We start from the raw sequence: 27897 nt of genomic DNA, 5'->3' as shown, positions 1-27897 counted from the left end.
ATCTCTGAACTGTCACTGCCGCTTTTCTTCGTCACCTCAACGCCAACGACAGGTGCCTCAAAATGTTTTAAATCCTTATGAGGTGAAGACAAGACAGTCTAGGACAGAAACTATATTACAGTCCGGCAGAAATGCCACTTCCAGACTGTGGAGCATGTGTATGCTATAGTCACGTGGTGGAAAGAAGGAAGAAATGATACCTGCTTTTTACAATGTAAAGCGGCAGAGTGGGAATGGCTCAGGTGGACTCCAACACTCTGCCAACACCAGAAGCTCCAAATCCCTGTGTACACGGATCTGACTGACCACAATATATACTTTTCTTGTTTGAATTCCCATTAAGTTAGTGTATAATTGCCCTATCACATGGGAAAAGGGTAATAAATCTATTTTTAATGTTATTGAGGTGTTAAGAGACAAAGTGCACTGAGCTCTGTCATAAACTATAGGTACATATCCTGCTTTGGTAAATAAAAAGAGAAGAAGTACAACAAGCCACGATGGCCAAAGAAGTGTTGGTAGAACAAGAGGTGTGGTGTGTTCTACACACTGGCCTCCTTATGCAGACGCACTGCTTAGCAGAGGGGCACGGTTGTACAATCCTCCTCTGTTTATGTGTGTAAATGTGTGCATGGGTCCTCTAACACACACACACACACACACATAACAAACTCTCTCTTTCTTTTAGCACACATGAAGAACACTATCTGCTTTCATTTTCAGTTTCCAGGTTTGCAGGGTTCTTTGCACATGTGCACTAGAACTTTTGCTAAAATTTACTTGAGACAGAAGAGAAAATATTTAATCCCTGAATAAGCAGCAGCCCTAGTCATTATAAACTCACGCTGTCCAGCTAAATGTTGTTCAAACGCACACACCCACAACATTTTTTAAAATAATTCTAGCAGAGATCCAGAAGTTTCCAAAGACACCATGACAGGCTTCATTTTAGGGAATTATGTATAAAGTGATGCACAAGACACGACTATATTTCCACTTGATGGACAATATATGTGATACATCTTTCCAACCTTGAAGCTGCTTAAAGGTGAATAAAACTGGCTAAAGGTCATTAATTATCAAATAATTAATCATTTTAAGGACAGCAAATCCAACACACCCTGTGAAATATTACACATCACAGGAACAGTAAACAGAAACTATTTCGTCTGTCAAATATCACCAGGCAGTAGTGAAAATAACTCTGTGGGAGTATAAAGTGGTGAATGATGTGGTTTTTCATTTTAAAAATATTGTCCCATTGTGTACATTTATTTATTGGTTGATGTTCTGATGGGTCCTTCAGAGAGGAATACCTCTGAAACCAGTAATTAAAATTCATGCTGCACCAATGTTTTTGAGTTTCTTTTCCTTGATTTCTGGACAGCATGTTCAAATTATTCATATAATTAAAAAACAGCTAAAAATCCATCTGTTCAGTCAGGCATTTAGGCAGAATGTGGTATTGTATGCTTTAACTTGTCTCATATGTCTGCTCCCCTATATTTTCTTGGTGTCATTGATTTTATTTATTTGACAATGAAGCACTTTGAGACTGTTGTCTGTGAAAGGTGCTATATAAATGAACTATGCTTGCTTGATCACCTTCATTCATTTTTGTCAAGGTATGCGTGCTGTTCTTTGCAGTACGAAGTAGGCTTAAAGTGAAACAAACCGTGCAGACAAATGAAATGAAGTAGAGGGAAGTTAGAAGCTTACAAAAGGAAGGTCATGACTGATCATTTTTTCTGCATGTAATGAACTATCAGCAACAAGAAGTGTCAATGAACAGAGCATGCATTAACACAAACTGTTCAAAAATATGCCAAAGAGCAACTAAGTACATTTACTCAGTTTAGAAGTACTTAACTTAACTGGAGTATTTCCATTGTCTGCTTAAGTACCTTATAGTTTTACTCCACAATGCTTCAGAGGGAAATTGCGTATTTTTTGCACAAGACAATCAATTATGTAATATTAATATACTGACAGACTCTTTTGCATTGGAAGTACTACTATACTATACTTTAATAACATTTTGCCAGTATTTCTATACTTTGTAAATACAAGCTCTGCTGTTTTAACATTGTGCTTATGCTACTTTTACTGAAGTAAAGGGTCTGAGTATGTCTTCCACCCCTGCCACTGAGTACCTCGCACATGAAGTACAAACAGATTACTATCCCTTCCCCAAAAAATTACAATTTCGCTTTGTAATCCATAAAAATTGACCATTAGTGTACTCTGACACAGACTGCAAACAGTCCTGTCAACACTGATTTCACTCAGCTGATCTCTGATACTTCAGACACTTGTTTCCAGTACTGAGATCTTTGATAGTCCAGACAACAAGATTCTAAACGCATGGAGTGATCCCTTTCTTGTGCTTTATTTGAGTCCAAAGCAAAGCCTTTCTTGTTGGTCACAGTGACACAGGTTCCCAACACCAGAATCTGTACAAAACACAATTCACCAGCAGTCTCTCAGAGAGAAAACTGGTCAGAAAACCCAGACAAGCTCAACATCTTTGAACCTGTCACAGATTATAAGTGTGACATTTCAATATAGAGCTTTGTAACAGATTATAAGTATGACATTTCAATATAGAGCTTTGTAACAGATTCACTAAAAAAAAGCTTCCTTTGTGCTTGTGTCAAACTCAACAGACTTAGCAGCAATCATTCAGTGCTTCAATCGAGAAAATTGACAAGATGATGCAGAACACTTTGAAGTTATAAACAAAGGGCTTTTACAAAAAGAAAGGGAAAGAGTGTTTCTTTTAAAAATGTTTGCGTAATGACAATTTAAGTTTTAATCAGTCATTTGATGCACCAGACCGGTCGATGAAATATTCCAATAATATTTCTGAGACTTCATTGTTTTTTAACTTCATGCTTCCATTCCCTCGAAGGCCAGGAAATATTCTTTAAATTAATGTATGAGATTAATTGAAATCATTAACCTTCGTCATTACAACATTAACAACAAATTTCATTTCCTCTTGATAATCTTCACCATCACTCTGTCCAACCCTGAGGGTGGTTTGTTTGCTTCATAAGCAGGAAGAAATTCATTAGAAGACTACCAATTATTAATAAGAGGATGATTCCATTTCTGATCTCAAATTGGTTTCTTTGTGTCTCAGCAACAGTGTCCCTGTAAGACTATCTATTCTCTCAAGCCATAACAAAAAAACAGATCAAGATGTTCCTTGTGAGGAGAGAGAGAGATTATTAACATTAACAAAGCAGATGTGGCATTAAATTACAAAGAACACAGAGGTCAAAGAGAGTGGTTTCTGTGGCCAAGGGTGGGGTCTTCAACACGATCAGCATTGCTGACTTTGGGAACTCAACAAAGCGCACAGGGTAACACAACACTAGTGAGATACACAGGTCAGACAGCAAAGGTGCCCCAGATCTACACTGAAACTGTTTCAGGAAAGAAGGCCTGAGTCCAACACCTTCTGCTGGTGACGTGGATCTTTGAAGTAAAAGCAGAGCTGAATGGGCAGCATTGATGGGAAAGCCTTTATACATTTGTTTAATGGGAGTTGACCTGGGCAAATATTGAACAATACAACATGATCAGGATGTGTATCCGCCAACAGGGTGATAAATGAAAGAGTAAATGAAGCTGATCTCAGCCCACATAAACGCTCTTCTGAGGTGTGTTTGAAGCTGTCAGCAGATGACAACAGAAGAGCAGAATACAAATTTTAAAAAGTAGCAGGACTTACTGATTTAACATATTTAAGACACAGACAGCATAATTCACATGATTTTTCTAGCATTCGAGATACTTCTTGTAAACACATTGATAGTCTAACTTCTCCCCCCTGTGCCTCAAAGAGTCACTTTCTCTCCATTATACAGTCACTTACCTATATCTGCAGAAGTGGAAGACAGTTTCAGTCATTCGCTGGAGAGTCTCTGTAGCTCCCTTTTGCTCTTCTCTCTGCTTTAAACACTCATAAAGTTAATCCATGGGTAAAAATAATAGATAAACTGTGGCAAAGACACAGTTAAGTCTTTCACAGTTGTAGGTTGTAGCCTATATGTTGCGGTATGCTTTGAGTCCTCAGAGGGAGGGAGTCTCTCCTCCTCTGTCCTGAATGAATGAGTCGCCCTGTTCAGACCACATACACCAGATGTTTGGTGACACCTGCTGGAGAAATGAATTTTGCACTATTTCTAACACATGTTGGTCATGGACAGGCTAAATTAGAAAGCATCCAGAGAGCACACATTTAACCCTCCTGTCGTCCTTCCGGGTCAAATTGACCCCATCGCTTTTGACTGTTCCTTCTTTCCTTCCTTCCTTCTTTCCTCCCTTTTTTCCTTAGTTCTTCCTCTCCTTCCCTCTTTCTTTGCTCCCTCCTCCTTCCATACTTCTGAACTCACTTCCTTCCTTCCTTCCTTCCTTCCTTCCTTCCTTCCTCCTATCCTCCCTTCCTCCTTCCTTCCTTCCTTCCTTCCTTCCTTCCTTGACCTGAGGACAACAGGAGGGTTAAAGCCAAACACTGCAAAATATGCATAAAAATGTTAAAAACGAAAACAAACAGTCCAAAAGTTCAATCTGAAATCTGTTTATGAAATATGTCAGTTTTAAGATTTAAGTCTTAATGTCTATTTAGGATCAGAGTTTCCAGGAGAGACCAGGTTTTAAAACAATAATGCTAAACAACTGGAGAAGGGCTGCTGTTCTTCAAGAGGGTTAGAGCCTTTTAAACCAACTTCAATTTAAGTTCTGAAATGGTTCCACAGCTGAAAGTTAACAAATGGTTCTCTTTATACTGAAGCACAGCTGGTTTTGTAAAGTTGTGCATCTTTTAGGGGAGAACTGTGCTTATTCTTACGTGAGGACAGCAACTGAAATCTTGCCACAAACTCATTAACATCATGTTATCTGCTTTGTTGATGTCTTGAAAGTTGATGGTTTCTTTGAAAAGAAGAAATACTGCTGACACCAGAAGGCCTAAGTGCTTCACATAGCATGATTTGAATACACAGGACTACCAAGCTGTAAAACAGGAGCCATGCTTGCCACTCTGAGGCTTTCCAGTACTTGAACTCTGCAAGGGGTCTGGGTAGTCATGTTATCGACTGTAACAGTGTTTAAGTCTGTGATCCTGTTTCTGGCACCCTCATAGTGTTGAGACTCCCAGGGTTGATCATTTTTGCTCAAAAGGAGCTTTATGAGCTGTCTGACACTCAGTAAGACAGCATGCAGACTGGAACAAGCCTGACAGTAAAATCTCGATGGTATGCTTCACTCCTTTTGTGCCACTGCTCGCTCCATATCTGCCAGCATTTATTCTTCTTCTTTCTGTCAGGATATTCTGTGGCAGTCACAGTGTACTCCACTTGTTTCTCTATTAGAGTACCAGGATGTAAACAGAATAGGCCACAACCAAAGTACCCATTAAACCTGTACCCATCAAAAGAACCCAACAAATTTATAATGAAATTTTAGAAAAGGCGAAAAGCAGCAAATCCTCACATTCAAAAAGCTGCTGGAAGTTATTATTGATGTATATAGTTTTTGTCTTTTGCAACATTTTCTCAGTTTGAGGGCTCCGCAGCACAAAACAATGTAAGGTCTTTTTGCTTATTAATGACCTATTACACACAACGTTTTTCCAATCCATTGACTCACTCAAACCTCTCTTTAGAAACAGTGGGTCATGTTCAGTGGAGGGGCAATAGGTGGCGCTGTGACAAACTCGACTTGATATTTAACCAGTAGAAGAAAACGTGTTTCCTGTGTTTCCTGCATGTGAGGCGTGTGAGTGTGTTCAGCCTTGTAAATAAATTGAAGTTAGCCAGACAAGGGTGTAAAAATGGTTCGTAAATTAAAGCACCATGAGCAGAAGCTGTTGAAGAAGGTGGACTTTATCAACTGGGAGGTGGACAACAACCTACAGGAAGTCAAAGTGCTGCGGAGGTTTCATCTCGAGAAGAGGGAGGACTACACCAAGTAAGCATCTGTGCTACTGTTTTACACTCACACATAGAGTCACACTGAAAAACACGATGAAAGCGTTTGTTTCAAAGATAAAGTTGAAACAGGGTAAATATTCCATGATATTTTTGTTTAGAGATGTAAATCAGATATTGAATACCATGATTTTAATAGATACCAAATTCAATTAATTGATATCTATGTATATGTTCCAGTTTGTTTTACAACGTTAGGAAAGCAATGTTTCAGTCTAGCCTGATGTTGCCTTACACATAAATGGATACTTTTCTATACACACCAGAATCACATCAGTATTGGGGCCAATACTCAAAGCCTAGGTATCAATACTGGGACTGAGAAAGTCTCATTACAAGTTTTATTACATTGAGAGATAAATAGATAAATATTGAAAAATCTAGTTTATTTATGATCTAAAGCATTTATACATGAGGAACCAAACCCAAAACTTGTGTGAAGCAAACCTGAAATTGAAAACAACATGAAAGTAATCTTGGTCAGACAGCGTGATGTTTCTTCCATATATCTTTCCAACCCTATCTCTTAGAAATGGGCCTTATACCTTATACTAATTTGCAATGAGGCAAGTTTTTACTGATTATACTCGACAGTATATCTCATTAGTTTCCCCTTCTATATCTGCTATTACAATACAAGAAACACATAAAGCAACTAGCATGATTGATAGTGTTTATGTTTATTTATTGCACACAAGAAAAGTATAGCTACAAGAATGGTAATAAATGCAGATTTATTTGTGATTAAGAAGTTAAAATAAAATTTCAAAAAATGTAGACGTACCCAGAACACTGACTGAAATATGATCTGATATTTACCTATAGTTCCTGTAATTTTAAAGAGGGTATAAGTAGACTAGTGGATATTATAGAGACAGATATTTGGGTATAGTGTGTTTGTGCCAACAGTGTGTCTTCTCTCTCTTGTTCCAGATATAACAAGTTGAGTCGTAACATCAGAGATCTGGCCCAGAAAATCAGAGACCTGGACGAGAAAGATGGCTTCAGAGCTCAGAGTACACACCGAGTACTGGAGAAACTGTGAGTGTCAAAGTGTGACCCTGTTTTGGCAGAATCAATTAACAGTCTATGGTTTTGTACAGTTTTTAATTGGTGGCTCTGATTTATCTTGTTTTAAAATCACAACTTATTTTAACACAGTTTTCAGCAGCAGGGGGAAAGGGTTTTGTTGTATTGGCGGTACAAAGGGAATATCAATAGGTAAATTAAAACTGGAATAAAATGACACTTGACAAAATAAACTTCAGAACATATTTATACATATAGTTAATACTATATTCATATACTATACCATACCATATATACTGTACCATATTCAAGGATACTGTCTCTTTTGACTCATTACTTACAGAGGGCACTATATATTAGCCTCAATGGCAAAATTTGCAGCCTGGCTTAGATCACTTAATTTTTTATTTATGTATTCTCTAAAGCTCTGTCATAGGGAAACTTGACCAGCAGCAACCTGTTGATGCTCAGTAACATGCATGATGCCTGACCGCCCCCCCCCTGCATCCCGTTCCTTACATCTGTCTTCAGCCACAAATAGAAACAATTACAAAAATGAGTGGGGTGTTGGAAATTGACAGAAATCCAACAATCTCTAACTTCAGATATTACTTATCCAATTGTCTTACATTGTTCATAGTTGAGAAGTCTGTCTCACATTTCACACTAGAGTTTGGCACTGTAGGAGCAAATACTGCCAGCTGGCTGAGACAAGGGTAGAGCTGTCCCCATTAAATCTCCAGAAAATGCTGTACTTGCACTGTTGTTTATTTGGTGTCACGACATTGCGAGTGATCGACGTCCTGTCACTGTTCCAGTTACTCATCCTCAAAGTGGGAAGAGAGCAGATGAACGTTGCAGAGTTTAATTTAAAGTTTAATTGCAACTTTATGACATGTCATAAAATTCTGAGTGGCAGCAATAATTGTATGTATGTAACAGAAACACTGCTTAACCTTAAATATATCACACTGATGTTTTTATTGTTTCTTCATATTAGTTACAGCATCGGACTCATCCCAACCAAACAGAATCTGTCGCTCACAGAGAAAGTCACAGCGTCTTCATTCTGCAGGTAAATGATCCCACAAACATGTTACACAGCATGTGTGAATGTTATGCATGGTAACACTTTTCATGAAGTGCTTGGATGCTATGACACATCTCCTGTGTGACTCCTGCAGGAGGAGGTTGCCCAGCATCATGCTGAACCTTCGTATGGCTCAGAACCTGAAGACAGCCATCACCTTCATTGAACAAGGACGTATCCTTCATTAATGCATTCATGCCTGTGTGTGTGTGTGTGTGTGTGTGTGTGTGTGTGTGTGTGTGTGTGTGTGTGTGTGTGTGTGTGTGTGTGTGTGTGTGTGTGTGTGTGTGTGTGTGTGTGTGTGTGTGTGTGTGTGTGTGTGTGTGTGTGTGTGTGTGTGTGTGTGTGAATATGCCTACAAACCTCCTTGTTATGTGTCTATGTCTGAGTGCACTGATTGTTTTGCAGTAGCGTCCTTGACTTAGTCTCAGATGTGCGTGTGGGTCCTGAAATTGTCACAGATCCAGCATTTCTAGTCACGAGGTTAGTGTCCAACATGTGGGCCAGGCCCTGCCACACACACACTGTAGATTCTATATTATAGGACAATACATTTACATAATAATAATTATTTGAGAGTAGCACCCATTAGTCAATTAAACAATTGTTCAATCGACATAAGCTATTTTGATAATCAATTAATCATTTTGAGTCATTTTTAAAGTAGAAGAACTTATAATTCTCATATTCTCAGTCATAATTCTCTGGTTTCAGCTTCTAAGATGTGATCTTTTTTTGTTTCTTTAGTCTTCTATGATAATAAACTTTGTGTTGAGGGTATGATCTTGGACATTGGGAACATTTTCTGACATTTTATACATTGAAGACCAAATAGAGAAAACAAGCAACAGAATAATTGATAATGAAAATAATCATTAGTTGAAGTTCCAGTAAAGATGAGTGGGGGGAAAAGCACCTTTAATCTTTAATCACCTTTACATTTTTTTTAGAAATATGGAAGATTTTGTTACTTGGGTGGACTCCTCAAAGATCAAACAGCACGTCATGAATTATAATGACGAGGTGAGTAATATTTATAAGTTTTGCCTACATGTATTATCATACTCTTGTAATAAAAATGCAAATGACCATCTGGTATTTGAATCAACCCCATAAAACCTTGGTGTCATTGTGTTGAATGTCTTTCTTTTGTTTCTCTTTTGCAGAGAGACGACTTTGATCTGGTGGCATAAATCTGCTGCCTAATGGAGGGCAGGAACAAAGACTTATCTTTTTACTCTAACATCAAAATAAAGAAGAAGAGGGATTCTGCACCCCAAGAGTCATCAGTTGAAATCTTCTATGAACTTGGAAATTGTGGCAAGAAAATGTGTTCTCACCACTATCAAAAACTGAGCTTTCAGTGGAGCAAGGAGGGAAAGACTACATGTCCAGATTCTCCATCAATCACTTTAAATTGCAGCAAGTTATCAATTAACATTAAGATTTTCCAGTTTTAACAATTACACCAAAGCTCTAAATCAAAGCACCTCTCTGATGCAGTCAGAATGTGCAACTGGGATCTCATCTACTGTTAATTGGATATAATAAAATCAAATCTAATAATACCACAGCAGGTATAAAATGCTGGGTGACAGTGGCCATCATCATCATCATCATCATCATCACACTTGTAGTTGAACTGAACAGAGTTATGTATATGTGACTGTTCCTTCTCATGTAGTTATTACTCTGGATAATGTATTCTTTTTGTGAACATGACTTCATTGGATTATTATGTGTATGTGAGACCAGGGAAGTGCCGGTATATGTAAAGAGAGACTGTCATCACTGATATTAAAACCAGGTGATGTTTTCCATGCATTCATACTTCTGTAAAATAGATGACAATTTGATAAATATTTAATCTTTTCATCAATAAGACTTACAATTCTGTAAACTTTGAACAATAAACATTTTTTTTGAATCACAGTATTAAGACTTTCGACTAAACCTCTGCGTATGCATAGATGGTTTCTTCTTAATGTTGAAACTTTGAAAGAACCCCCTGTTCCACTGTGTAAAACCCCCTGTTCTTCCAGGAAACCGAATTTTTAGAACTCATCATGAAGCTGTTTACTTCTGTAACATAGACCCAACCCATTATAGACCTACGGCTCAGTTTACGCTGAATATATGTAGCGTAACTCAAAGCTGTACAGAGAGAACATTTACATTCACCATGGATAGATTGTCCATGACCCCTTTAAGGCACTGTGTTATATGATGATAAATGTAAATGTTTTTAAAGAGAAACACCTCCCAAATAATACAGTTCTTGTGTCAGACTCCATCAGAGCCACCAGAAGCGCACATAGATGATGAGTGTGACGAAGAAGACCGCCACGGCAGCCACCTTGGCATATGTGGAGCGGGTGTTGAGGTACTTGGCATCGCTGCGGTACTTCTTGGACAGGCTGGACAGATTGCTGGCTTTGGTGTCTAGGGCTGAAGGGGAAAAATTAAATGTGGATATAGTGTTTGGACATTTGGGGTTACCACACTGATTAATAGTGGAAGTTGAACTGAAGATGAAGCAAGGGATTTACAGGGGGATACCTTTTAATGCAATGCAATCCATAATATCACAATGCAGAACAAATATATAATAAAGCAACTGTTATGGCTATATTACATTGAATGTTTTATGTTACCAGGTGCTTTGGTATATTTTCTAAACACGACTGTACTCACCAGAAAGGGCTTCTCCTCGTTGCAGAACTTCCTCAATATTGGCCACCATAATCCTCTGGACATCCTGCAGCTCTGTGTTAATACTGCCCAAGTTCCTCCTGCCCCTGCTGTCGATGTACGACTTCTTTGTCTTCTGGATGTATGTGTCTAAAACAATGTATGTATATATAAACTTTACTTTTTTTATTCTTTCTGCAGGAAGTTGATAAGAGATATAATGTTTCTTGAATGTAAAGCTCTTTCTTACCAAACTCGATGAAAGAATATGGCCTCGTCACTGTCTGCACTCTCCTTCCATACTGGTCATAGAACTCTCTGTGGAGATCTTCAAGGTATGCAAATGCCATCTTTTTGGGAAATGAAGCCTCGCAGAGAGACAGGTAGCAAACACCCTGTGCTATTAAATAGCTAAAAACAAGAAACTGAAGTCAGAATTAGCACAACCACTGTGGTGCCTTCCCATGCAATTCAAGGTACAAGCAATCCTCCAAGCAATAAGATATTCCAGTTTTCACTTGCTGAGATTTTTTTTTAAATAAAGTGATAAAACACCCTTTAAAAAGGCAGAAAGTATGGCTTGTTTTTTCTTTTGATCCACTGAGATGCACTTTAATTACTATATTATTATGTTTCTATGTTTTAACTGTGATTCTCATTGTTAAACTGACATTGTTCTTCTCGTGCTCCGTATTTCTAAAAAAAATCCCACTTTTGATTCTACATATTGTAAACACAGTATTTCAGTGAACACTTGTTCATGTGTTAACTTACTGAAAGTTCATTACGCCAGCCTCCAGGGTGCAGCGGTCTGGACTCTGAGCGTTCAGTTTCCGGCACAGCTGCTTGGCCTGGCTCTGGTACTGCTGGAGGTCTCTTCCTGACTGATAAACAGAAGTGATAAGAGTTAATAAAATGACGTTATCAAGACTAATCTCAAAATGACACAAATAGTCAATTTGGACACTCCCCGTTTTGGGGCAGGGACTCAAAGTGAAGGGTTACTCACAGATGTACGTAGTCATATTCTGTAGAACTAAATGATGTAATCCACAGGAAGGTTATCATAAATATCTTAAATTAATAGTCATAAAAGCTTTTTACAGCTGACTGCTAGATTACAGCAGAGTAAGTAAAGTTTATATCTACAGCACATTTAAAACACAGCTTAAGCTGACCAAAGTGCTGTACAAAAGGACATGATGAACATATTAAAAATAGATAAATAAACCCACACACACACACAAAGACAAACACACCAATAAAAATTAACTACAAGGGACAAATACTGAATTATAGACATGACAACAGACTGAAAGATAAGTGGGACAAAAGGGCTAGTGAAAAAAAGTGTCTTTAGCCTAGATTTAAAAACAGAGATCAAAGGAGATCATCTAAAAGCAATTGGATCCAACATTGTGAGGCAGCAACTGCTAAGGCTTTGTCACCTTTTAGATTGAGTCATGACTGTGAGGTATATGAGAGGTTTGTAGACAGATCTAAGAGACCTAGGACATGAGTACCAGTAAATAATGCCTTTACTAGTAAAAGTCCTGTGTGAAAGAGCCTACTTATGTAAAAGTACATAAGTATTAACAGAAACATGTGCTTAAAGTATTAAAGTAAAGGTACTGGTTGTGCAATAAGTGATATATTATTATATATGACATCATTAGATTATTAACCCTGAAGCATCAGTGTGTGAGCAGCATGTTACTGTTGTAGCTGCTGGAGGTGGAGCTAGTTTACACTATTTTATATTATACACAGTTAGCTGGTTTAGTCCAGTGGTTGGGCCCCTCCAAAAGGTCAGCAGATAAATCTGAGGGGTCCTGATGTGATTAATGGGACAGGAAAGAAGAAAAAACTAATCTATTTTCAGTTTCTGGACTTTTTTTCTAATCTTGAAATACTGGCTCATTTAAACATTCATTGAAATGAAACCATGTGAGAAGTTTAAAGGGAAAAATCACTATTTGGTGGAGCTGTTAACAACTCATAGACATCTGAAATGTGACCCCAACTACACACTGCTTTTTGTAAGAAGTCAAAAGACAAAAAGGGTGGAAACCACTGGTTTCATCTTTAACAATGTGTTATTTTTAAAAGCTTTTTATATTATCCATTGTGTCAAATCTTCATCTGAAAAGAAACTAAAGCTGTCAAATAAATGTAGGGAGTAGAAAATACAATATTCCCCTCTGAAATATAATGGAGTGGAAGTATAAAGTAGAATCAAGTGGAAATACTCAAGTAAAGTACAAGTACCTCAAAATTAAACTTAAGTACAGTAGACTACTTAAGTGAATGTACTTGGTCACTCATCACTACTTTTATATTGTCCTGTACTGAACCAATCACAATCAATTAAAGGCTTCATGGATCGTTTAGTCATGTGCCGACTTCACTAGTATAACATAAATAATCATTCTTTTATTCTAAAAGGCCTTTACGTGAGTGGGTAAAGCAGCTGTAATTAAACGACACAGTAATTGAATGGAGTTTGGCTTGAAGGCGTTAACGATGAAGGTAGGGCAACTTTCAGTCATTTACCTGGTCATCATCCTGAATGGAGGCAGCGAGCGGCATCCCGTCCGCTACACGAGCGATTATCGTCAGGACAATCATGACGATCGGGTCGATAAGTTGAGATGTCGATGTTGACACGGAGCTTCAACTCCTGGATGTTTTCTGTCAGCTTTGAAGCAAGTGAGCTGGACGGAAGTTCACGGTGCGTCGGTGAAAAGCCTCCGAGTGGCAACTTCGTAGTGAATTGGCCGTCACATAAAAGGAGAGGATGCCTCTACAACCGTGTGCAAAAAGAAGTGGAGTTTTTGTGTGTGTGTTTTGAGTTGGAAATAAAAGTAATTTCGAAACCTTTTCTTTCCAACTGTCTAAACTCGTATCATCAGCTGCTTTAGTCGCTTCTTTATGTCCTAATTAATCGGCGCAATTTGATCACTTTAACAGAGTATCAGGCCATGAGATCCAGCTGGCAGACGGACTGACTGCATCACTGCTGATGCCTGTGTGAGCCGAGCGGTGCAGATGCCGTCTGTCTGGCTCCTGTGTCTGGAGTAAAACCTCTCTGAACCGGAGGAAGGAACCATGGAGAAACCAGAAAGGTAATGTTGCATTTATTCTGCAGTGTAGTGTTTATTTTGGAGATATCGCCTCGGTACTCCCTGCTGACCGCGGAATGGCTGCTCTCTTTTTTTCCCCCCTTCTTCATCTTTTGTTATTATTTGTATAAGGAAGGATCATTACCTCCTCCCTTACGATGTAGTGAAATGAGACGGTGAATGCATTTTTCCTAACACCTCTCCTGTTTCTTATTTTCTTGCCATCAACATGCATTTTGCTTAGTGATGCTGCGTTTATGGGCTGCAGCTGCAAACGTACAAATGAAAGGTAGTGGTGAGGAGGAGGAGGAGGAGGAGGAGCAGCTGACTCTGCAGCTGGACTCAGCTGAGCGGACAGTGCCTTTTAGGATCAACCATATGGAGATCAATCAGCCTGATGCAAGAACATTCAAGTCGTTTGGTCCAACGTGCTGTGATGATAGCCAGGTTGCAGCGGGTCTTGCAGGCCGATGTAACGGCGGGGATGGGAGCACTTGTGCGTGGCCACAGTTTAATCCTCTGAGCGCCACAGAAAACCCCCCCATTCACTCATAAAACGACCCGGCTGCTTGGCACAGTGGCATCCCGACAGATTGAAAGGCCTCATTGTTGCGGTGCAGCTGGCACTGACGCTCTCACGTTGTGATTGGTGATTTCGCAGTCGTTTTGTTTTTATTGTTTTATTGTTTTTATTGCGATGCCTGTGTGTTTTAAACCGAGGGTGGGGTGCTTCATGACTAATTGATTATGAAAAATGAGTTGTTCTCAAGCTGGAGTTCAGGGGGTTTCTTCCACCGTGTGTAGGGGAGTCCCTTTCCAAATGAGGAGTATCCTTAATGATTGAAGGTTTAACTCTTAACATTGTTGGTCTGTAGTAAAGACAGACATTCCCTGAAATAAAAACTTAACCACAAGGTCTGACTGTGTTCTGAGTCCCATACACCTGCCCTCTGCTCCCTTCACCAGGTGTGCCTGTAATACTCAGGAGTGAGGAGGAGAGCAGCTGAGGAGGAGGAGATGGGCTGCACCTCTGCCAAGCAGGTGTCTGCTGTGCCCAACAGTGAGGAGGGCCAAAGCAAAGCCTACAGCAATGGGGACCTCCTCTCTGGTCAGTCTGTTCACCACACACTCATTAATATGACTCTATTTCTCATGCACCTCTCTGTTCAGGTGGAAATGTAGATACTCTATTATCTTTGATTCAATTTGGGGTCAAACTGGCCTTTTAATGTACATTAGGCATGGGCAACCAGCTATATATAGCTACATACATATAACCTTAATTTGTTCAAGAGGTGTGAAATCTGTTATCAGTAATCAGTAGTGCTGCCATCTACCTTTGAAGACTTAATAAGTTCACTGATCCTGATGGAGCTCTTAATTTAATTAGTGTCTTCCTAACAGCAGGTGTGCATGAAAGGTCAAACAGGGCTGTAGCTACCAATACCTGTAGCAATATACAAACACATGTAATAAATGGTAGATAACACTACAGATATAAGTTAATGTGATAATGATAATGAATGACTAAAGTAAAACATAATTGTAATACATGTTACATATAAAAGATATGTTCACAGGATAAGTTATGAATCCTCTTATAACTACATTATATTGCTAAATAGGGGGCCTTAAAGTTACGATTATGTACAATACATATAAATTTGCAAATCATTTTTGTTATTAATTGATTAATGGTTTGGTCTATCCAGTGAGCCAAGACATCTTCAGATTTTTTTGTCTAATGAGCAGTCCAAAACTGAAAGCTATTCAATTTATATTAATATAATAATATAAAACTGAGAAAAGCAACAAATTCTCATCCTTGAGAAGATGGAACCACTAAATATTTGACTTTTTTTTTGCTTGAAATGTGGCTCAGAATAGTTGCTAATTAATTTTCTGTCTGTATTTGTCTGTTAACCAAAATCATATCAGCTGTTTATGCATATATATATTTATATATAAATAAAGTATATGTAAATGTGTTTTGTATTAACGTTTTTGATGGAGGGGTTTCAGTGAGCAGTGTTGGATGAACATTTAAAGACTTAATTGGCATGCTGTCAGATGCTGATCGAACTCTTTAATCAGTGCTTTATTAAAGGCAGCTGTGCACGAAAGGTCAAACAGTCACATCTGAAGAGGGACGTCACCATCTATAAAACAAATATTGCTCATTACAACACTCATTTTGTATCTATTATTAGACATAACAATAGGTATACCATACGCAGCATTCATCTGATTTATTACAAGCGTATTGTATTACTATGCATCATGTCTGTAATAATGAGTGGGAGTGAGATAGAGGAGGGGGCGAGCTGTGCATGTGTGAGAGAAAAGATGGAGAGGCAGAGAGGAGAGGAGAATCAGGCTGACAGCTCATGTGTTCGCTGCTTGCCAACCATTGTTAAGAGAGGATTTAGTCTGGAGCGTGAGAATTCAAGCACATAATTACTTTGCCAAGTACTGAACTGTGAGAACTATTAACCCGGAGGATTGTGCTGATCAGAGCGGCTGTGAGTGGGTCCTCCTCTGTGTGCCTGCCGCCGGGCTCTGCTGTCGAGTATTAATAAGGGGAGATGTGCTCCTTTCTGCTCTTCTGTCTCTCACTCTGTCACAGATGAGTACAAGATGAAAGGAGTGGAGAAAGTCAAGTACATCAGTGGAGACGAGGGAGGAGTGGATGGCCAGGACAGCACTGTGCGTGACTCTATTCTCTATCTTTTATTTTTTCTCTAACGGGACATTTACTGACTGTTATATCTATCTATGTTTGTCTGTTTACAGCAAATTTTGAAGTCATGAAAAGTGTAATCAATTATTATAGGTAACGATAATCTAATATCATAGGTTTAAAATGATAAGACTCCCTTTTGACTAGTTTGTGTATCTCATGCCGTGTTTCTTATTCTGCTGTTTAATGACTGGACACAAAAAATGATTTGATTGTTGATTTAGTTGATGTATGTGTTTGGTTTGATGTCCTGCAGGAGAAAAGTGCTCTACTTGGTAAAGGTCAACACATGGATGAAACAGGATCAAATGGAAATGGAAAGATACTGTAAGTGTGACTGGCTCATGATGCTTTTTTGTTGCTACTGCGATACATTAACACATTTTTTTGGGGTCATGTATCAGTGGTTATTTAAAGTCTTCATTATGTCCCAAGCTGGACCCTAACAACATGGTCATTTTTTTCCTGACGTCCTGTTTTTTCTTTTCAGGAGCATCCACTCGTCAGAGAGTCAGCAAGAATTCTTCAGGATGTTGGATGAGAAAATTGAAAAGGTAGGGAGTGACAGCCACATTACTGGGACATAGCATTTTGCTCCTGTGTTTTTGTAAAAAGCCCACGCTAAATGACATAATGGAAGTTAATCCTGTCACTGTTGCAAATCTGTGGCAAGTGAGGACACAGCAGATGACATAAAAATGCCATAAAACAGCCTCAATCTGTTCCATCCAGTGCATTCCACCAGTATGGTTATTCGTTGAAAACATGTTTTTAGTAGTTATGCAGTGTGACTAGATCTAGTCAAAGAAAATACATTAAAAACATTAAATTGAATTGAAATGTTTTCTTGTAGCCGCATTGTGTTCTAGTCTTTTGAGGTTAAAAGCAGAGATGTCCTGAGGATTGCTATCAGGACAGATCAGGACATATTTACAGGATCAGTGTTGGCTAAAATAAAGCAAATTCCATCCTTTCTTTGTCCTTTATCTCAGTTTGCTTGTGTGACAGCGCTGCTCCTCTTTACAACAGCTTACAGTACAGCATTTCATTTTTGTATGCAAGTGAAAATTAGATTGTGTGACTGTGAAAATGATGTGGGCACAGCAGGGTCTCTGAATTCTGACGTTCCTAGTTGGCAAAATACACAGACTCTCTTTAACCCTCTCCTTCTCTTTGTCAAAGAGTAGCACTGTACAACACTTTATATAGCTGCTGGAAACGTTTTTGTGGGTTAAAATGAAAAATGTTGATGTCAGCGAATCAAATCATCTGCTATTTAACGTTAATTCTGTGAGTGAGTTGATGGCAGGCCAAAATTACACTTGTCAAGTTTGTGTGCTGTGCTTTGTACTTCATCTATGGGTGTGTAGTGGGGCTGGTTGACGATTCAATATTATTGATTAGTCTTAATCAATGACCCCTTTTAAATGTGATAATTGGCTGCTTTTCTCTGTGTCCTATCTTTGTAAATTGAGTAACTTTTGAGTTTTTGTCTGTTGCTGCAATTTGAAGACTTAAACTAAGTTCACTTTAGGCTCTGGGAAATTGTGAATTTACGCTGACTAAGCAGTTTATTAGGAACACCTGAGCACTTCTACTTTCACAGAACGTATACATGTTTAGTTTTTGTTGACAGTGTCACAAAGGTGATAATCCTAGTTTATTATTGAGGTTGTCGTGGGTTGTTGTGGTGTACTGGAGTGCATTATATTAAGTTTTTCTAATATTTTGCTCCCCTCATGTATATTAATGAGGTCAAACCAAACAAAAATCACATTTACAGTGTATTTCTATGACAAGCATAACAAGGATATCGTCAATTGGGCTTGACATTAATTTGATTATTTTACATCTAATTTCACACATATTTTGCTATGTTGTCTTTTTCATGCCCAGTGACTCCATCCAGGGTAATGAGGGGGAAAAAAATGCACCATCAATTAAGAGTATAAATGTAATATAATATTTCACTGTTTTGTACACAGGGCCGGGACTACTGCTCAGAGGAGGACGATCTGACATAGCGCTGTGGTTGTGTATCCGTCAGTCCCAGTATGAGAGGAACCGTCACTCCAGTGTTAGGGATGGACCATACCATGTTATACCATGTCTAAGGGGGACCCTGTCTTGTTTTTGACTGTATTAAACACACCTGACAAGAATGGATTACTGACTGACTTGAATCAAGCACCTTTTTGCCGTCCTGCTCATCTGATCAACCTCCCGAGGAACGATTACAACCAAAATCAAAGATGGTTCAGTTATCATGGTTCTCCAGTGGGGCAGAACAATATTTAGGTTTACATACCTGATGAAGCCATTACACTATGACAGAGATCTTGGGACCTCGAGGAACTTTTCTTTCCCTGCTTGGATAAATCCTGAAAGCTCAATATACACATGGCTGTTACTGAGATGTCCTGTAGGCCTTTAAACAGCAGAAGCAACCAGTGCTGTTGTGAACACTGACTCATAGTGAAAATAATCTCTCTATCTGCGTCATTTTGAATATTTCATCCTTGAATGCCTCCCTGAAAAGTCAACAGGTTGGAAACTTCCTGCATTCCAAGACACAGTATGAACCTCTTTTCTACAATATGTTGGCCAATACGATGTGTTCGTCTGTCCCTGTCTGTTTCTGTTACGATGTAGAGTATTTATGTTATATAAGGCTCAGGGTTGAAGTGTTGTAATCATCGTCTCATGTAGTCAAGTCCTTCCTCTCATTTAAGACACTATTGCACCATTATAAAGTCACACATGCACTCACGCAGCAGGGATACTGACGCCCCCTGCAGTATCTGTTCCATGTTAACCCCACAGGGGGGGACACTGCAAAGTCACATTGTTAGTCTGATTCAGTATTTCGCTCACCAGTATTATGTTGTTGTGTTCAGTTTCTATGTTGATTTTTTGTTTTTCTAGAAAAAATAAAAAAGTGTTTTCAGTAATTTATCCCCACAGCTGGCAGTAGAGTGTGTTGGTTTAATTAAAGCTGGCAGTCAACAACCTGCCAGATGAATCATTTTGTCAACAATATACTCATATTGCTGACATATTGTATTGTTGAAAATTAATACCACATTACTGTGTTAAGAAATGGTCCAAGTCTAAATGTGATGCAACATAATACAAACATATATACCCACAATGCATTGGAGCTCCTGAAAGCACTTAAGTGTTGTAGGTGTGGGTGATAAAATGATTATTGGACAACTTTAAATACAGTTAGGACTAGAGCTGCAACATTTAGTTGATTAACTGATTAGTTGCCATCTATTAAATTAATTGCCATCAATTTTGACAATTGATTGTTGAGTTATTTCTTAAGAAAACATTTTCCAAAGTCTCTTGATTCTAGCTTCTCAAATGTGAATATGTTTTGGTTCTTTAGCCTTATATGGATCTAAACTCAACATGTTTGAGTTTTGGACTGTTGGTCCAGACAAAACTAAACATGTGAAGACGTCACCTTGGGCTTTGGGACACACTGATCAACATTTTCACCATTTTCTGACATTTTATAGATCAAATAACCTAACGATTAATCGAGAAAGCATTTGACAGATTAATCGCTTATGAAAATAATTCCTAGTCTCAGCCCTAAATACATTGTTATATTCTGCAGTTTAAGCTTATCAGAGATATTAGTGCTGGCTAATATATCAGTGATAAATATCAAGAGGTTACAGAGCAGAAATGCTATAGATGCTGTATGTTTGAGGTCATTTAGAGTGTCACCATTACATAGTTTATCCACCAGAGGGCACTGCTAAGTTTATTTTCATACTGTTTGATAAATATGAAGCCAATTGGCCACATAGCATTTCAATCAAATGAGTCAGGACTTTATTAAAATAAATAAATATTTATGGTATAATGAAATGTTGTGTTAAATTAAACCCTTTTACAAGCTAAACCAAAAATGTAATAAACTAATACAGCTAATAGCTACACAGCTATTAGCACAAAGTTAGCTAACTTAACACATACACGTGAACACACATTCATTCAACGTACCTTGTTGCCACTTTTGACTGCAGCTACATAAATAAATAAAAGGCAATTAACAATATATGATTAAAAACACAAAATGTACCTTTATTTGGCCAAAAACTGTAATTTTTGTGTATTGGAGTAATTTACATTAAAATGTTTGTTATATGTTTATGATAGATAAAAGCATCTGCTGACAATTAATATATATCTTTTAACCATCATTTATCAATATTTGTAGAAACCTAAAACACATCCAGTATCATAGAGGCTCTACTTCTAATGTAACCAAAATGTTTTGTACTGCGAGCCAACTAATCAGGTCCTATTGGAAGGTTACTGAGGAGGCATGTGACCACATATGGTGTAAGGTGGTGTGAGCAAATCCCTGATTATATCGAAAGAGCAACTAGTCAGCTCTGTACTGTGGATATAGAACTAATCTCCCAAACAAAAGGATTTATGGAGAACATGCAATAGTTCTGTCAAAGTTACCAAACGGTTTCTCTGAAAATGAACTACACTAATGTTTCCCTTCCTGTGTTCAAGAAAAGGGGCCACAAGAAAACCGACATTTATTCACATAATTACATGAACTGCCATGATCTTTAGGCTTTTTCTTGTGAATTGTTGCATCATAGTACCTCTTCACATCATGTAAAAATAATCTACCATAAATAACTCTTTGTTTGACTTGGTAACCAGAGACAAATGCATCCAGTGAATATGGGTCACAGGTAGACGTTGCTCCGTTTTTAAGTGGTAACAAGCCTGAAAGGTTTTGCTACACCTCACCGTTTGGAAGTAGCCTGTGGTTTCTTACTGAGAGGGAGGGCAGGCCTCATAACCACATACAGCATCCATGAAGGGCACTGAGGATACATCCATTTGCCCCTGCTGCCCTGTCATCAGCACACCTCTTATTTTGGCAGCAACTTACACAAACTGAAAGATAGACAGACTGGCTAACAGCCCGTCCTCTTCTTGTCTGCTATAGTTCAATGACTACATTGAGGTTCCTCCTTCTGCAGGACACTCAGGGATGGTGTTGTCTCTTCCTGCGCTGCCGCCGTCCCGCATCTTGGAAGGGGCCTGCGGGTGGCTCTGGTGTCACCAACCCATCAGTCATCCTCTGGTAGACCAGAGTGGAATCTGATGCCACCGCACACAACAACATAGGAAATCCTCTGTCCAGCACATGTCGTATACTGCACAGTAGAGAGGAGGACAACAGTGGTAAGATGAAGATATGGAGGGAAATGACCTGTGAAGGGGTACGCATGGGAGTTGGTCTTATCACCTTCTGTGGCTCAGAGATTTGTGAACAGGCAGTGGGAGAACTGTATGGATGGGTGATCCTTCCTTCTCCCTTGCCTCCAGCAAAACAGCCTCAAGTTCAGTACTCTTGACACAAGACACCTCTTTCCAGCGTCGCACTGTGAAGTACAAGATAGACAACGCAAGTCTGAGTGGAAGTCAGTCTATACAGCTTAGATCTACTTCAGGGCTGTAGTGGATCCTCCAAAGGTTGTAGCAGTGCTTTGTTGATAAGGTGGACTTTTACCCCCTTATTTAAAACACTGTTTTAATCTGATTGGGCTATCAAAATTTTACATGCTTATGAGTTGGATTTTAAAAAGGTAAGTATATAGTGGGACAATATATTGATATATCGATATTGTGATATGAAACTAGATATAGTCTTAGTTTTTGGATATCATAATATTGTGATATGGCATAAGTGTTGTCTTTTCCTGTTTTTTTATTTCTCAAACAGATTTGATCACTTTTTGAATTCTCTGGACATTTTAATGACAAAGGAGAAATTTAATTACACACAACTTACACATGGTGGGCTTTTAAGACATATAAAACATATATAATTAATGGATTTACTAAAGCAGCAGAATCATTTAGGAGTGCTGAAGGCATTAAAGTAACATTCAAATGTTTATGTTAAGATAAACCATTTTAAAGACAATACAATTGATGAGTTGAAATAAGTGTGAAAATAATCTTACTCACCTTCAGTCAGATCCATATACACAAGGAAAGCTGCATGCACCTGAGCACTGTCCCCAACCTCCAGACTCTTCATCTGCTGAAACTAAAACAGAGAAAACCCCTGGTTAAAGGTTGATCCTTCAGCAGACCTCAGACTGCACAACCGAGCTGTAATGACACTGACCGCTGGATGCAGCAGGATCCAGTTTGGAGGTTTCTCGGACACATCTGCTCTGTCTGCTGCTTCGCACATTTCACTCACTAAATGTCTCTGCAGAAGAAATACACTCTCATTCAGCACAGTCTCGACTCAAGACATCCTGCTACTGTCACAGCATGTGAGCTATGTTTTAATGTTTGCCGGCGTGCTACACTGTAAATGGTCCGGGTGGAAAATTAGTAGGCGTTCTTGTGTTCCGCGAAGGCTGTCAGGCAGGCCCAAAAGACTCCTTACAGTCTTTCCTCAGGGAGAAATGTCCACAATCTGCTCAAATGCTGAAAATGAATCGTTTTATTTATTCATACTTATTTTATTTCATCCATGTAATTACTCATACAATACATTGAATGACTGAATTAACCATTTAAAATCAAACTGGAAAAGTTCTATTGATTTAGCATAAAGTCCATGACAGACTATATAATAAAGTGAATCTTTTATCAAGTCAACATGGGTAGTCCTTGAAATGCTTTTTTAAAAATGCTAATTTGACAACCCAAACATCTACATTTGCATGACAACCCAGCAAATTATATCTGCTGATGACGACCATGTGATCTGAGTGAAAGATCCAGAATAGCAACTAAATGAGGTCATCTTGAGGTCAAATAGGTTAGGCAACAGTTGATATTAATATGTCAACTTTTCAAATATCTGAATCTCAGCTTTCCTCTTAGTCAGTCATGTGTGTGTGTGTGTGTGTGTGCATGTGTGTGTTAGCGTGTGTGTGTGAGTCTGCCCTTTTTCTTCTCTCTCTCCTCTCTCTGTTGCACTGATGTGAAGCTACAGAGACATCAAGGTGCCCTGCTGGAAATATGTCTCTTGGATTTGTGGGATTAGGATTAACTATTGTGATTTTAGCAGGAGAGCTCTTACTGCACACCAGCGCAGAAGAGCTACCAGCTGATCATCTCCACCATCCAGCTGAGCAGGAGTCCTCTCTGCTCAGGCACACAGTACTGATCACCATCCTTGCACGCAATGTGCAGCACAGCCTGCCATACTTCTTGGGATGCATTGACAGACTGGACTATCCAAAGGACCGAATTTCCATCTGGTAAAATTGAATTTATTCAATCAATTTATCTAAATGGGTTAATATTTCTGGGAATATATAGACTCAAGTTGTAAACTATAGAAACTATTGTTCTGTAACTATATGATGCTGATTTCATTTATAGATCCAACACTAAAAACAACTAATGATAAATAGGATTAAAACATTAACAAGAGTGAGAAAAATAGGCTCTGCTGAGACAGAAAGAAAGAAAAAGAAAGATCTGTGTTGAGTTAATGCTCCTTTTGATCCCAGGGCAGCGTCTGACCATAGTGAGGACAACAGTACAGCCATGCTGCAGGAGTGGCTCAGAGGAGTTCGGCACCTGTACCATTCAGTGGAGTGGAGACCCATAGAGCAGCCGAGGTGAAAGACTGTTTTAAAATAAAATGATGTAACAGCTTCATTGAACATTCACCGTCCTGATACTGTTTAAGCCTGGAGTGGTAGTTGATCTGATAAATTCTGATCTCGATAAAGGGAAAACTGATTCTGACTCTTTCTCTTTCTCTCAGCACATATGCAGATGAGGAGGGTCCAAAGCACTGGCCTGACTCTCGGGTTGTGCATGTGATGAAGTTAAAGCAGGCAGCAGTCAGAGCTGCCAGGCAACTTTGGGCTGACTATATATTGGTGTGATATCTATATCCACTCATCATCTCAGAGTGTATAATATGATATGACTTGTATGAATGAATGAATTTGATGTCCAGTTGTTTTTGTACCTCAGTTTGTTGACAGTGACAACTTGCTGACAAACCGTCAGGTGCTGACTGACATGATAGCAGAGAATCTAACAATTGTGGCACCCATGTTGGAATCAGAAAGCCTCTATTCCAACTTCTGGTGTGGCGTGACTCCTCAGGTACCATTTGAAAAAGAACATAATGGAGAGCATGAGCAGAGTATTTGGTGGAAAGTCTGACAAAATGATTGTTATTGGTCTTCCAACACTCCAATAGGGCTACTACAGACGAACACCAGAATATATTCCCATTCGCAAATGGCAGATGAAGGGTTGCTTTGCAGTCCCGATGGTGCACTCCACCTACCTGCTGGACCTGAGGCGCACAGTGAGCCAGGATTTGGCCTTCCACCCTCCACACACCAAGTACCCCTACTATATAGATGACATCATGGCCTTTGCTTTCTCTGCTGAGCAAGCAGGTCAGACTTACACTACAACTTTATGTTTTATTAAGTGGCAACCCACACAATCCTTTTCTTAACCTCATACTGTTAAGATATTGATGTTAAGATTAAACTGAAACACACTCATAAATCATTTCAGTTTGTAACAAGGAAGATACACATCTTAAATAAAGTGATGATTTCTACCATATCAAATGTGGTATGGTTAGGTTTTCTTTAAATACATCACTATAGAGCATAGTGGGCAATAGATGCACTCAATCCCCAGTATGACTACACATATAATGATGAAGTTTTTATTATTTTATAATCCCTTATTAATGTCACAGTCAACTGTATAACAATAGACAGACTGTGCTGTGTATGAGTACATCATTTCCATGTGATAGTATAAAAGAATGAGCTGATTTTTTTTTGCACTAAGACCTGATTCGTCTGCAGGAGCTCAGATGTACGTGTGCAACAGGGACCATTATGGATATTTACCAGTGCCCCTCAAGCAGCATCAGACCATGGAGGAGGAAGAGGAGAGTTTTGCCCACACTCTGACCGAAGCACTCAGTAAGCACCACGCATACAACAGGTTGATTTTCCCGCTCTCGATCTTCAATCTTTGCTCATGATTTCCTCAGCTTGTCTGTGTGAGCATATTTGGTCTCTTTTGCTCTCACAGCCCTGACAGATGTCTCACTCCTCTGTTAAAGCCCACTGCCTCTCATTTCACTTCCTCCAGTTCTTATTTCAAAATTTACACACAGGTTACTGTAGATGTTGAACTTATCCAAGAAATTCCATTGAAACTAAAAGACTGTGCTAGAAATGGTAGATTTACAGTACTTCATGTGAACTTTCTTTGCAGTTTCCTACACCATGGAGCCTTCACAGTATGTACATTATACATCGAAAGAACCAGGAAAGATAGGATTTGATGAGGTATTGATGCATTTTTAATAACTATTAGTGCTGTTTATGATGTTTTGATTCAATTCAACAAACACTTTATTCTCCTCCACTTATAGATCTTTCTGATCAATCTGAAGCGCAGAGCAGACAGAAGAGAGAGGATGTTGTCCTCTCTCGCCGTCCTAGGCATCAATGTCACACTGACAGAGGCGGTGGATGGCAAGTATGACATACAGTAACAGTTCTCAAGTATTCAGAAGTGAAAGCACTTATACCACATTTTAATACTTCATTACAAGTAAAAGTCCAGAGAAAAGTAAAGGTATTACCTCGCAAAAAGTATTGAAATTAGTCATATCATTTAGAATGACCAGTTTAAGGCTCTAATATGTATTATGTTGTTGGATTATATAAGTACTGATATGCATAATTGATCAATATGTTATCAGTGTTTTAGCTGTTTGATCTGGAACTCATTTTAACTACTTTATGTACTGTTATGTAGTTTACTGCATGGCAATGTAATCATATTTGTGTGATTACATTGATGATCAGCAAAGAAACTAATAATTGTAGACATGTGCATTAGATTTAAAATGGAAATACCCAGACAGAATAGAAATATATCAAAAATTATACATGATAGTGTCTTTCTTAGTGTCTTCCTATCACTCTTGTTATGCCCTGCCTATGTGATAAAATACCTGTTACTGCCCAGATGTAAGGACTTAATATGGCTGGATTAATAGGCTGTATTAGTATACACTTTTAATGGGGTGTTTTGCGTTATCGCAGTAGAAATTGACAGAAGAAATGAGAAACAAGGTTTCACCTTTCAGGAAACATTTGCACTCAGTTTGAATGTCTTGCAGCTGACTGATCTATTTTGCTTGCAGAGCCTTGAACTCCTCTCAGCTGCAAGCGATAGGCATCGACATGCTGCCTGGTTACAAAGACCCATATTCAGACCGTGTGCTGACTAGAGGGGAGATTGGCTGCTTCCTTAGCCACTACAATATCTGGAAACAGGTACAGCCTTTATCTGTACAACAGTGCAGTGATACTCCTGTGGCAGTATGGAGAGGTCATGGCTATTATGTATCGCCCTCTAGGTGGTGCAGCAGGAACTGCAGCAGGTGCTTGTGCTGGAGGATGATGTGAGATTTGAGCCCAGATTTTGTAGCCGGCTTGTGGCCATCATGAAAAATGTACAGGGATTGGGACTTGACTGGGACCTCATGTAAGACAATTTGAAAATGTTGTTCATTTTGGATTTGGATTAAAAGATTTGTTTACTTACATATCTGTGTCCTTGAAGTTATGTAGGCCGTAAGAGGCTGCAAGTGAAGGAGCCAGAGCACTGGGTAAAGGGAATCAGTAACCTTGTTCACCCAGGCTACTCCTACTGGACTTTGGGATATGTGCTCTCCCTGCAGGGGGCCAAGAAACTCCTGCGTGCAAAACCCCTCAACAAAATGCTGCCTGTTGATGAGTTCCTACCTCTCATGTTCAACAAGCACCCCAAGTGAGTCCCAGCAGAAAAAACTTATTTGTGCTGACAAATGGACTGAGTGCTATTAAACAAGCATTGCATTTTTAGTTTGACTTTACTGAATATACAGCCTTCTGTTCTAAATCTCTATTGTCTAAACTCTGACGACCTTCCTGTTCCTTCAGAGACGAGTACATGCAGTATTTTGAGCAGAGGAACCTGAGATCATTTTCAGTGGAGCCTCTGTTGCTCTTTCCCACACACTACACTGGTGAGCCTGGCTACTTCAGTGACACAGAGACGTCAACTATCTGGGATGATGAGGCTGTGGAAACAGACTGGGACAGAGGCCTTGCTAAACGCCGGAATGAGCAGGAGACAAAAGACAGCAAGCTCAAATAA

At 39.0% G+C, this 27897-nt stretch overlaps 5 protein-coding genes across 5 annotated transcripts; 3 read left to right on the top strand and 2 right to left on the bottom strand.

Moving 5' to 3' along the window:
- Positions 1-5779: 5779 nt before the first annotated feature.
- imp3 (IMP U3 small nucleolar ribonucleoprotein 3) lies at positions 5780-9417 on the top strand. Its single transcript, XM_053329677.1, has 7 exons — positions 5780-5979; positions 6933-7040; positions 8029-8103; positions 8213-8292; positions 8550-8601; positions 9069-9141; positions 9285-9417. Exons 1-7 carry the CDS (start codon positions 5843-5845, stop codon positions 9309-9311), a joined length of 552 nt encoding a protein of 183 aa, XP_053185652.1. The 5' UTR covers positions 5780-5842; the 3' UTR covers positions 9312-9417.
- A 986-nt stretch (positions 9418-10403) lies between these two features.
- Positions 10404-13551, bottom strand: sec22ba (SEC22 homolog B, vesicle trafficking protein a). The gene is made up of 5 exons (XM_053329674.1): positions 13363-13551; positions 11584-11693; positions 11060-11220; positions 10813-10959; positions 10404-10566 (listed from the first exon to the last, which is right to left on the bottom strand). The coding sequence occupies exons 1-5, from the start codon at positions 13435-13437 to the stop codon at positions 10412-10414; spliced, it is 648 nt and encodes a 215-aa protein (XP_053185649.1). The 5' UTR covers positions 13438-13551; the 3' UTR covers positions 10404-10411.
- Positions 13552-13611: 60 nt separating this feature from the next.
- On the top strand, positions 13612-19628 carry zgc:55943 (uncharacterized protein LOC406337 homolog). The gene is made up of 7 exons (XM_053329690.1): positions 13612-13673; positions 13782-13934; positions 14898-15039; positions 16558-16637; positions 16928-16998; positions 17162-17225; positions 18657-19628. The coding sequence occupies exons 3-7, from the start codon at positions 14949-14951 to the stop codon at positions 18693-18695; spliced, it is 345 nt and encodes a 114-aa protein (XP_053185665.1). The 5' UTR covers positions 13612-13673; positions 13782-13934; positions 14898-14948; the 3' UTR covers positions 18696-19628.
- Positions 19629-21288: 1660 nt separating this feature from the next.
- Positions 21289-22972, bottom strand: tsen15 (TSEN15 tRNA splicing endonuclease subunit). The gene is made up of 4 exons (XM_053329685.1): positions 22856-22972; positions 22693-22774; positions 21968-22103; positions 21289-21875 (listed from the first exon to the last, which is right to left on the bottom strand). The coding sequence occupies exons 1-4, from the start codon at positions 22922-22924 to the stop codon at positions 21704-21706; spliced, it is 459 nt and encodes a 152-aa protein (XP_053185660.1). The 5' UTR covers positions 22925-22972; the 3' UTR covers positions 21289-21703.
- Positions 22973-23706: 734 nt separating this feature from the next.
- LOC128369605 (procollagen galactosyltransferase 2-like) lies at positions 23707-27897 on the top strand. Its single transcript, XM_053330681.1, has 12 exons — positions 23707-23948; positions 24204-24314; positions 24464-24581; positions 24679-24813; positions 24911-25115; positions 25542-25661; positions 25960-26033; positions 26120-26226; positions 26900-27032; positions 27116-27243; positions 27322-27528; positions 27681-27897. The coding sequence occupies exons 1-12, from the start codon at positions 23707-23709 to the stop codon at positions 27895-27897; spliced, it is 1797 nt and encodes a 598-aa protein (XP_053186656.1).

Source organism: Scomber japonicus, chromosome 12, assembly GCF_027409825.1.
Source record: "Scomber japonicus isolate fScoJap1 chromosome 12, fScoJap1.pri, whole genome shotgun sequence".
NCBI lineage: Eukaryota > Metazoa > Chordata > Actinopteri > Scombriformes > Scombridae > Scomber > Scomber japonicus.
The sequence above is the reverse complement of the archived record's forward strand: the minus strand, read 5'-3'. Positions and strand labels throughout refer to the sequence as shown.

Excerpts from the sequence above, each read along its gene's own strand:
- imp3 (XM_053329677.1), top strand. The coding sequence starts at position 5,843 with ATGGTTCGTAAATTAAAGCACCATGAGCAGAAGCTGTTGAAGAAGGTG. Across the intron at positions 7,041-8,028 it reads CACCGAGTACTGGAGAAACT|TTACAGCATCGGACTCATCC; the intron begins GTGAGTGTCAAA and ends TCTTCATATTAG. Across the intron at positions 8,293-8,549 it reads CACCTTCATTGAACAAGGAC|ATGTGCGTGTGGGTCCTGAA; the intron begins GTATCCTTCATT and ends ACTTAGTCTCAG.
- sec22ba (XM_053329674.1), bottom strand. The coding sequence starts at position 13,437 with ATGATTGTCCTGACGATAATCGCTCGTGTAGCGGACGGGATGCCGCTC. Across the intron at positions 10,960-11,059 it reads ATATTCTTTCATCGAGTTTG|ACACATACATCCAGAAGACA; the intron begins GTAAGAAAGAGC and ends ACATTGTTTTAG. Across the intron at positions 10,567-10,812 it reads ACGAGGAGAAGCCCTTTCTG|CCCTAGACACCAAAGCCAGC; the intron begins GTGAGTACAGTC and ends TTTCCCCTTCAG.
- zgc:55943 (XM_053329690.1), top strand. The coding sequence starts at position 14,949 with ATGGGCTGCACCTCTGCCAAGCAGGTGTCTGCTGTGCCCAACAGTGAG. Across the intron at positions 16,638-16,927 it reads TGGATGGCCAGGACAGCACT|GAGAAAAGTGCTCTACTTGG; the intron begins GTGCGTGACTCT and ends GATGTCCTGCAG. Across the intron at positions 16,999-17,161 it reads AATGGAAATGGAAAGATACT|GAGCATCCACTCGTCAGAGA; the intron begins GTAAGTGTGACT and ends TTTTCTTTTCAG.
- tsen15 (XM_053329685.1), bottom strand. The coding sequence starts at position 22,924 with ATGTGCGAAGCAGCAGACAGAGCAGATGTGTCCGAGAAACCTCCAAAC. Across the intron at positions 22,775-22,855 it reads GGATCCTGCTGCATCCAGCG|TTTCAGCAGATGAAGAGTCT; the intron begins GTCAGTGTCATT and ends TCTCTGTTTTAG. Across the intron at positions 22,104-22,692 it reads GTATATGGATCTGACTGAAG|TGCGACGCTGGAAAGAGGTG; the intron begins GTGAGTAAGATT and ends TGTACTTCACAG.
- LOC128369605 (XM_053330681.1), top strand. The coding sequence starts at position 23,707 with ATGTCTCTTGGATTTGTGGGATTAGGATTAACTATTGTGATTTTAGCA. Across the intron at positions 24,582-24,678 it reads TTTGGGCTGACTATATATTG|TTTGTTGACAGTGACAACTT; the intron begins GTGTGATATCTA and ends TTTGTACCTCAG. Across the intron at positions 27,529-27,680 it reads ATGTTCAACAAGCACCCCAA|AGACGAGTACATGCAGTATT; the intron begins GTGAGTCCCAGC and ends CTGTTCCTTCAG.